The sequence below is a fragment of the Halyomorpha halys genome, unplaced genomic scaffold (assembly GCF_000696795.3).
Source record: "Halyomorpha halys isolate HHAL.00 unplaced genomic scaffold, Hhal_1.1 Scaffold12.1, whole genome shotgun sequence".
NCBI classification, from domain to species: Eukaryota; Metazoa; Arthropoda; class Insecta; order Hemiptera; family Pentatomidae; genus Halyomorpha; species Halyomorpha halys.
The window spans coordinates 2,256,184-2,266,354 of record NW_027109908.1 but is presented as its reverse complement, the minus strand read 5'-3'; the positions used below and the strand labels follow the sequence as shown (position 1 = coordinate 2,266,354).

General features: G+C 31.1%; 1 protein-coding gene across 1 annotated transcript in view; it reads right to left on the bottom strand.

Annotated features, from left to right (window-relative positions):
* The window catches only part of Kdm3 (Lysine demethylase 3), a 497,450-nt gene that overhangs the window by 367,616 nt on the left and 119,663 nt on the right, over positions 1–10,171 (bottom strand). Inside the window, exons 3-4 of the mRNA XM_014418050.3 lie at positions 8,944–9,051; positions 4,400–4,582 (exon numbers count right to left, since the gene is read on the bottom strand). Coding sequence (XP_014273536.1) covers positions 4,400–4,582; positions 8,944–9,051 — 291 coding nt within the window. The remainder of the gene's footprint in view (positions 1–4,399; positions 4,583–8,943; positions 9,052–10,171) is intronic.

Here is a 10,171-nt window from a genome sequence, read left to right as displayed (position 1 = left end):
TTTTTTTTTTTTTTTTAAATTATCCTATTCAATCTCACTAATATTATTTTTTTATTTAAGATTTTATATAATGACTTTTTAAACTAGTAAAATTGGTCTCTATACCATTTATTTACAAGTTTATAACATAAGTACAGAAAATAATTTCAGGGCTTCAGATACAACACACTTGTACCTGACCCCCTTGTACTGAATGTGTACAAATACATTCAGTTCAGCTTGCCTACTGATCCCTTCAACTGTCATGTAACAGGATTATGATTAGACCAAATAAAGATATTTTTAGAAGCTGATAATGTATCGTTATCTGTTTTAGAAAAATTAAATTTTCATTACAATTTAAAAGTTACTAAGTGCGGAATCAGTCCGTGACATGGTATTTAAGATAAATTTTTTTCTTAAAAAATCTATATTTCCACAGCATAATTCAGTTATCTCTCACCCCTCTTCGGAAGGTTGTACGTACGTAATAATTGGAAACTTTTAATTGCGTGATAAAAGTTTACGATTCTACGCGTTATTGCCCTGGAAAAACGGAGAGGAATTCCAGTAAAACAAGGGACCACGTGGAAGGACTATATCAGGCCTGGAAAATGCAAAGAATTTTCACACCAATAGGGAACAGAGAGTTCAATTAATTCCGAAGAACAACACGGAAACGTTCTGTACCACTCGCCATTACACAATTTACCAATGTTTTCATTCTCCCAGTAACCAAAGCCATCTGGGATTTAAAATTTAGGAATTTATTTTCAGATAGGACTTATTTACTTTATACTGACAGTGCGTATACAAATCTATTTAAATTGTCGAATCGCAAATTGGATTCGAAGCTACAATGATGTGCGATTCACACATACAGTTAATAAAGGAATTAAGTTCTATCTAGCTAAATTAGTGTAACCAACCTGAAGTAAATGAATGTAATGAACCTTTCAAGAATTATGAATGACATGAATGAGATCCTTGAAAGATCTATGGCCTTGAAATTTATATATTATTAATCCATTTTAAGCATTTAAATAAAATTTAAAAAGGAGTTTTTATGAATAGTAAAAAAGTATTTAACAATGAAAGTATAGGGAAAAGAAGAATTGAACAAATATTCCTAAAATAATAAGAAGATTGAAAGGCTGAAAATATTTATAAATATTATAATCTTTTTTTTGTTGAATTGAAAATCATAGTTAAAACATATAAGCACATAATGTTTAAAATAACTTCTAATCACAACATATAGGTAACTAAATGAACAGAAAAGATAGACTGTAATGCAGGTTAGCGTTATTTTTATTTATTTATTGTAATTTACAACTGTACAAAAAAAAAAATACAATAAATAAATTAGATGAATGTTCCAAACACTTCTGGTACCTCAAGCATTAATTTATATTATAAGGTCCTTTGGCCATCTTCTTTTCAGACGCCGCGAAGGATTATCAGAGATTGTTAAGGATGAGAGATAAAGAACTAATAAGTTAAGATGGGGAAAGAGTTTGGAATGAAAAGACGCATGTTTATTTCGAGCCAAATCTGCAACGAAAGGGATGAGTTTATTATAAGGAGCATCAAGGATTTTAGAAAGAATTTTGGATTGGATTAGGGAAGAATCTGATGGTTTGGTAGAGCCCCAGAGCTGTATTCCGTATGTCCAAATTGGTCTGATTACCAGAGAATATAATAATTTGTTGTAATGAATGGGAAGTTTAGAGCGTTTATCAAGTAGGTGTTGTAGCAATCGAAATATACGAGAAGTTTCCTGTCATTTCAGTCCTGAATGGGGATTCCAAGTAAGTCTTTTGTGAGCGAATCTGTTCAACAGGCGTTAGTGGAATATTTGAAAAGGATACTGTAGGACAGGAGAGTAGAGGTTTACGACGGAGAGTAAAGGTGATCTGGTGGGATTATTCAGGATTTATAGTTTTGACACCATTCTTCAATGGATGCTATTTGAGTCGGTAGAGTTTGTGATGCATTAGTTGGGTCGTTGTTTACAGACAGTACACATTAGCGTATGTTGTTAGGACTGTGTTAGGATGGGTTACGATATCGGCTGTATAAACAGTATAGAGAATAGGACCTAAAATATTACCTTGGGGAACACTGGCGGACTGAGAAAAGAGAAATGTGTAGGCAAGGTTATGATTTACTTTAAAGGTTCTATCAGAGAGGTAGGAACGGATTAAAAGGAAATGTTTAAGGGAAAGGAATTAACGAAGTTTATAGAGCAGTCCTGGATTGCATTATTTTATTTTATTTTCCACCCTACGCTGCCGTTTTGGCAATACGGGATTCTGTTGTAGTGGGATACTACACATGACCGCGTACCACCACACTTTGAAGATGTTGATCTAAAAGGATTTTGAAATGGAACGCGAACGAGGTAGAAAAGATGAATTTAGACCTCACTTATTGTTCCGTCAACCACATAAGCCTTTAAACGGCAGTAGTAATGTAAATTCAACCTTCAGTTTGGAGATATTCAGCACTTAGGGAATGATCTATAAAGTTTTCAGGTATGTATTTCCTGTTAAAACTAAAACATTCACAATCATATCATTTAAAAGCATTTGAGGTTAATATTATACATAGTGATAGACTGTATTTTTCAAAATATGAAGATGGCCATGGGTGCGGTCAAAAGAAACAAAAAAATAGCAAACCATTAATTTTCGGTGAACTTTGCAGTGTTTCATCAAGGCAAAACAAAAGAACTAAACATACGTTGACAAAGTAAGATAATAAGATACAAAGAAGTAAACTAAGGTCGGGTTAACAATTATTACATTTCCATAATAAAGTGAAAAAAGTATATAAAAATGAACAAAAGGATAAAAAAAATAAAGTATGCAATAATAAATATATGTAACACAGAAATAACGTAGGCTATTAAATTAAAAATGAATAGGAAAAGTAATCACACGTAAAAATTAAAGAGAAGATATAAGAGAAATAAATACAAAAATGGTGCACACTAAGAGACGGAAAATTAAGGAACTAAGATGGGAATAAATAAAGATCAAGAAAGAATAAATAAAAATAATAATAATAAACAAAGAAAAAAAATCTGAACCACTCAGTTGTCATACATTTGAAGTCAATGTACTCAGTAAATAATTAAATCATTATTTATTATGAAATGTAATTAAGACAATAACAGAATGGCTTACAACACTAGCATATCCAGCCAGGAAGACTCTATCTTCAAAAGGTAATAAAAAGTTTGTTTTTTTTACTTTTTTGTATTACAAATGACAAAAAATGCTTTTGTTATTAAAATACAAATAAATAGTATTTCAAAATTTTGAGTTTTAAAACTATATTTTTTAGATCGACATTTTCGATCAGGTGGCAGATACAACTGAACCTGTAAACATGTGAGTCCCCTTCGAAAATTCCTGGATTTACTATTGCTTAACAACCAACTGATTCATATTTATGCTAATTCGTACCCAACCTCGACTGAACAGGATCCTTTGGGTATTTCTACAGCGTAGCGAAAGGAAGTCGAAAGCTGCGATCCAATTAAAGCTCTAATAATAATAGATTTGATCAGAACCCACATCAGAATGTTTACGGGAAAGCACGTAAGTAACCAAATTGGATTGGTGGTGTGAATGGAAGAATGGCTTAATAGAGACGGAGTTTGGGAAGAAATTCTTTTTTTAACTTTAAAGGCAAGGAAAAAAAACCTTGAAGCCACAAACAAGGCTTTAGCACAAGCTTTTGCTACTCTAGCACAACACTTCTTGCTCAGCCTCCACTGACTCACTATCAGTGATACGGCGAGAGGGATGCGCTGGGATCTTTTGATTTCTCATCAACCCACCACACGTGGGGGGTGGAGTAGGCTCAGGGATCCTCAGGTCGATTGTGTAAATATTGTATACAAGGGAACTAGAGACTATTTTTATTATTATTTTATTATTTATTTATTTTTTCATACACATAGTTTATGATAATTTTCTTTATCTTCCTGTTTGTATATATTTTAAGAGATTTTATTTATTTGTATGAGTTTTTTTCATTTATTTATTTTTATTCTTATTTTATTTTATTTTAGTATGAATATGATCATTCATCAATATTATCTATTGCCCACAACTGTTTGGCAGATTGGAATATCTATCAATAAATAAAAAGTATCATTTATTTATGGAAGGCAAGATTATCTCACCAAATTTAATTTATAAACAGTATATTTTATATTCCGGATTTCATGCCATCTTCAGGAAACAAATTTCAAAAATCTACTCTGTTTTAGAGCTGGAGTCCGTGAGCCTGTGCTGGAATGTGCAAATGAAATTTAACTTCACCTTAAATAAAGTCTGATTCAGCATACTACTCACGTTGTAGAAGTAAAATAAAAAATATGTATAAAACATGGACTAGGACTTACCCCAGTGGCAGGATTGTACCCGACTATGACGGCGGTGTACCACTGCGTTGTACCTTCGACCCGATAGACCTGTACACGATACCCGACGAGGATGGAAGGCGTCGTGAGGAGTATTCCCTGCCCGTCCTGGCACCTGATCCAATCTCTCACAGCTTGATCCTCCCTGCACCTCCTATCGACGTCCTGCAACACAATAAATATAGTTTAATTACATTAGTGAATTTATAAAAATTTGTTTTTAACTTTATTTAGTTTATTCACAACTGTAAAAGTATTTTTACAACCAGCGAATGAGATGTAGAGTGAGAGAGAAAAAAAATAATAATAATAAAAAGTCATGAAGGCATGAAGGTTAAGGTCATCCAATGATGCATCTCCATTAAAATTGAAATTTAAAAATCAATTTAAGAGGTCCCTATTCCAGCTCCTTCGTAAACGTCGTCTCGTATCTGGTAAGTCTAGTATTGATAGTCCTTGAATTAGAGGGTTAGTGTGTGTTGGAAGTACGTCGTGAAACCGTTTATATAATGTTTTAATGGTTGTTTGTACGTAGGGAGTTCGTAAGTCTTTGTGTAAGTTATTGTTACTGATGTAGGGGGGAGCGCTACTGATCAGTCTTAGTAATTTTGATTGAAACTCTTGCAGTTTCAGTAAGTTAGTTTTTTTGGGATATCCGTAAATTTGTGCACCGTAAGTCCAAAATTGGTCTGAGAAGGTAAGTATAAATCTTAAATTTTTCTGAAAGTGGTAATTTTGATCGTTTATTTAAAAGATGAAATAATAATTTGAGTCGGAAATTAAGCTTTTATTTTGTTATTTTTATGTGGGAGGTCCATGTAAGTCGTTTGTCTAATGTCAATCCAAGGTATTTTACTGTGTCTGTCCGGGTTAACCTTCGTTCGTTTAGAAAAACAGGAGGACATAGACCACGACGGGGCGTAAAAGTTATTTGAACTGATTTCTCAATGTTTATCCCTGTTTTCCATTTGATACACCATTCATGGATGTGAGCTAGGTGTATTTGTAATTGTTCTGAGACTTGTTTTATAAAATAATAATAATTAATTAACCTATGTTTTCATCATGAGACCACCGTAAGATGGATCTCAGCCGCAAAACAGTCAAGTCTTAAATTAGCTCTATCTATTTATTCAGTTGACTCCTACCGCACTAAAGGGATCCAGGTGAGCAACTATCAGGAAAACTACAATAGATCAAAAGGATATAAGTTACAGAAGGGGGAGCTAGCATCAGAGAGCCTATAAATAGTTTATACCTCTCCATCTGGATTGCGGCCATTCTATCCAACTTGGCCGAGCAACTTCAATGCAACTAGAAACCAGGGCATATTTATCCAAGGGTACTCCCCTAACTAGGGGAACTAACTTAGAACCCACGCTACATGAAGTTTGTATCCATCTCATGTTGATATGAAATAATAATTTTGATAAGTAAATTCGTACTAATTCGGGGTCGGGAAGATGTATTTTCAACCACAGTTCCTTTTTATAGTGTTAATAAATAAATACAATTTATACAAAAAGAACCTTGTACAACTACACCACATTGGCTTCAAATACATTATCGATCAAAAACTTCCATAAGGAATTCATTTAGAATTTAAAAATGAAAGAAAAAATAAATAAAATTATCGAACCACCATTTAACTAAAAAATTGTAAAACGCACTTTAAACTAAATGGAACCATATTTTTTTCAACCGTTAACTAGATAAATTAATTTTATTTTAAGTGTTTAGACCACAAGGGTCATTTACACTGGGTTCACAAATTGAGAAAGTTAGTGGATAATAATTGACAAATTCACTAAGCTACAATAACGAAGTGAGAAAGTTACAATTAAAAAAGTTATAAAACTAATAAAGTTACCCATCACAAAGAAAACTAAAAAAAAAAAAAATTGACTCAGTCAGTACTTTGATACTTCCGTAAATTTTAATAACTGATTTTTTTGACCAAATAACTAGTTTTTGTTTCTCTACATCGTAAGAGTATTAATTACTTAAATATACATACCATTAGTTATACTGTATTCTTATTTTCGTTCAAGTTCACTCTTTACTTCTTACGAATTTATTAGTTTCCCTATTAACCTTTCCATAAGTTGAATTTCATAACTTTTGAATTTTATTATTAGTTGTATTTTTCAAATTACCTATATTTCAGTTTTTGTATTAATTATATAAATTAAAAATATAACTTAGTTTTTTTTATCTCTAGAAATAATTTAACAATGTATGTCCTATCTTTTAACCCGCTGAAACCTCCACAATACCCTAATAATTAAAAATATTACAAAAAAATGTTTGTTTTTAAATTTATTATTTTTTTTTATGCTATTTTGACACCGCCTGATAGATGTTGGCATCTGGTCGGAGATATTTGTTGTATGTTGCGGAAAAATTAATAAAAAAAATAAATCAATAAAACATGGATATAAATATGACTGAATATAGGTGTTAGCTGAATGTTATGAAAAATTAATACGTTTCTCATTTATAAAAATTCTTGGAAACAAGCTGTATAAGGATTAGTTACGTCACAACGCCACCTACACGATACTTTTTTTAAAATAAATAAAAAAAGGTGAAGTCCAATTCAGCTCAATATACGAGGTTCCAATTTATTCATGCATATAACGGGGATAATACCAATGAATAGGTAATTTTGTGTCGTAAAGGAAAGTTCTCAAAAAAAGGCACGATAATTACAACTAAGAAAATTCCTGGAAGACTTTGAAAGACATCGATAACCCCTCACTGGAAAACACCCATTTAAATATGAAAGATGGAATCTATCCTTCCGAGAACTGAGCTTCGAAGATGCTTTTAAATTTATAAAAAATAAATAATATACATATAAATGATTGATCGTATATGAATTTGAAGGAGTGGTCGAGGAAATAGTTCTAAACTAATTTATATTTCTTCTTGACCCTTATATCTCCTTCAAATAAATAAATAAAATTTATTTAGAGGAAAAATGTAAGCTTGACCCTTTACTTCGGGCTATAAGGAAAAGAGGAAATATCGGATGATTTTCAAAAAGGTTGAGAAAGTATAATGTTTCTTCCTCCAGTTATAGTACAAGAGCCGGGGAGAAAAAAAAAGGCAGTTATTACACCCCGATTTTTTATTACTTTAATGAAAAATATTTATAATTACTAGTCTAAATTGAAGAGTCTGCTAAGTATAAGTAGGGGAATAAAAAATGGCGGCTGTTACAAACCGTAAAAAATAATTTATTTTTCATTCGGTGCTCTATATCCTTGAAATGACCACACAAGAAAACCAAGTATAATATCATTTAAAGTAGAGCAAATTTGCTAAAATATAAGCCCTAATAGAGCTACTTACGTATAATAGTTTCTAAGACATATTTTTTTAAAAAGCAGCATTTCATAATAAATGCACTGAAAAATCAGTAGTTAGTGAATTTATTACAGTTAGGAACTATAAGACGTACATTTGTCTGCCAGCACTACAAATAAAGGTAATTTAACTTTCTATTACGTTTCTACTAACATGAATGTTTGTCATCAATTTATTTTATCAAATATCATGAAAATTGATACTCCTAGGAAGGATAAATGTCATAAAATACTTTTAACTAACTAAATAACGTCACAAACACATTTAACTAGCTTTAATTTGAGTGCTGGCAGACATTTGGAAGTCTTATGGTTTTTGATATACAGATTTACCAAACTAAATTCAACAACTAACTACTGATTTTTCTGTACATTTTGTATAAAAAACTATATCTCAAAAACTACTGAACGTAAATAGAATTTTAGAAATCTAATTTAAATGATATTATATTTGGTTTTCTTATGTACCAGGTAGTTTTTAAGAAATGGAGCTCTAAATAAAAAAATAATTTTTTTAAACTTTTGATAGTCTGGGTGTCGGTCAATAAAGGTATCGAAATAGTAAAAGAAAACTATTTATTGTTAAACAGTTTTCTTTTACTATTTTGATACTATTATTCGACCACCACCCCGAGACTATCTTCCTAATCATAAAAATTATTTATTATTATATCCTATTAATATTATTAATTTTTAATTGTTCCTTATCAATAGAATGTAACAAGCAGAATATAACTAGCTAGTTCTTAACTAATATTGGCAAACAAAACATTGATGATGAAAATTTTATTTTATTTTCTTTCCTAAAGGTGAGGAATTTAACAGCTACGTGATTTCTCACTATTAAAAACGACAAACGGTGAATTACTGTTTAATTTAAGTACTTTGCTGTAAAAATTAGTGTAAGACATAATTATATAATATAAAAAAATTAAAAAACGAAACACAAAATGAGTCAAATACTAAACGTGACCTGAATCCTACAACAGCTGGAGAGAGGAGGTTGGGGCAATAAACCACATTTGTACCATCTGTCTCCTTTTCCTCCCCTAGGAATATTTTTATCCCATTTATCTCCCTTTCTGGGGTCTTTACTCGTATAAATAAAACAACAAATAATTCCAGTAATCGCGATTAAGTGATAACGTAACCTACCTGTACCGTCTTGAATGTTGTTGGATCGCGGAAGGCGAGATGTCTGTCTCGGAGGAATTCGACTGCTTCTTGCCCAGATGGAAGTTCGCCAACAAGAGTCGTAAATGTCTGCAAAAATATAATCACAAGGAAACAATTAGCTAAGAATAAATAATACTAGTACTCAAAATCAAAAACATTATCATTAAAACAATATTATATACCGCTTTACTAACAGCAATCTAAAACGAAATATTTATAAGAAGGAAACTATCTTAAGAACTCAATTAATTCAGCTATTGAATGAGAAAGTGAAACCAAGAGCTTTCAGACATTTAAAACTTTAAAGAAGTTCCATAAGCTATTTAAATACATTTGAAGTTAATTCACTTAATAACTAATTAATTATTATTTACTTATTTTATCAAAATAAAGCTGTATGAGAACAAATTGGCACACCACTCTTCAACGTAATAATGCACAGTTTGCAGGCCTATGTTGATAATAATTTCACTTTTATGTGGACAAGATCGCCAAGTATATAAAATTTTCACAGTAAGGAACACGATGTGATAATAAAAACAGGAGAAATTGGAATATTGAAGCAGAAATTTGGAAAAGCTAACGAGGGAAAACAATAAAACAGAACAGAAGAATAATCAAATAAAAAAAACAATTCTCTACACAGAATTGTATACATTACGTATATTGTAATACATTACTCAATGGGACACTATTATTGTTTCAGAGATTTTATTACCCCTATTTAATTTTTTACTGAGATTTTTCCTCTCGTTATCTTTCCACGTTTGTATAATTTCTTGAAAAATTTTATTCTTGATTAATTGCTAGGAAGCAATATACCACATCCATACATCAGGTAACCTAAAGATGGGGGTAAAGAGACCATGAAACGTTAAAATCAATAGAGGTATTTTTTTAAAGAAATAAATAAATAAAAAACATAGGAAGGGAAGTATTTTCACCTATATTTTAAATAGATATAACAGAAAATCAACCTAATAATTAACCAAAAATAAATTATAGGGTCAGGTGAAAAACCAAAAGAACAAGACGTGTAGAACTCAAGAGAAAACTACAAAAAATTTAAAAGTATTTTCAATGGAAATATCAAATTTATAAAACTTCAAAAATCGTTTTTGAAGTTCAGTAAATCCAACATACCACTAAGCGTTAAACACAAACTGCAGGCGTTTGATAAACACCGGATTACCACATCTTTTGGCAA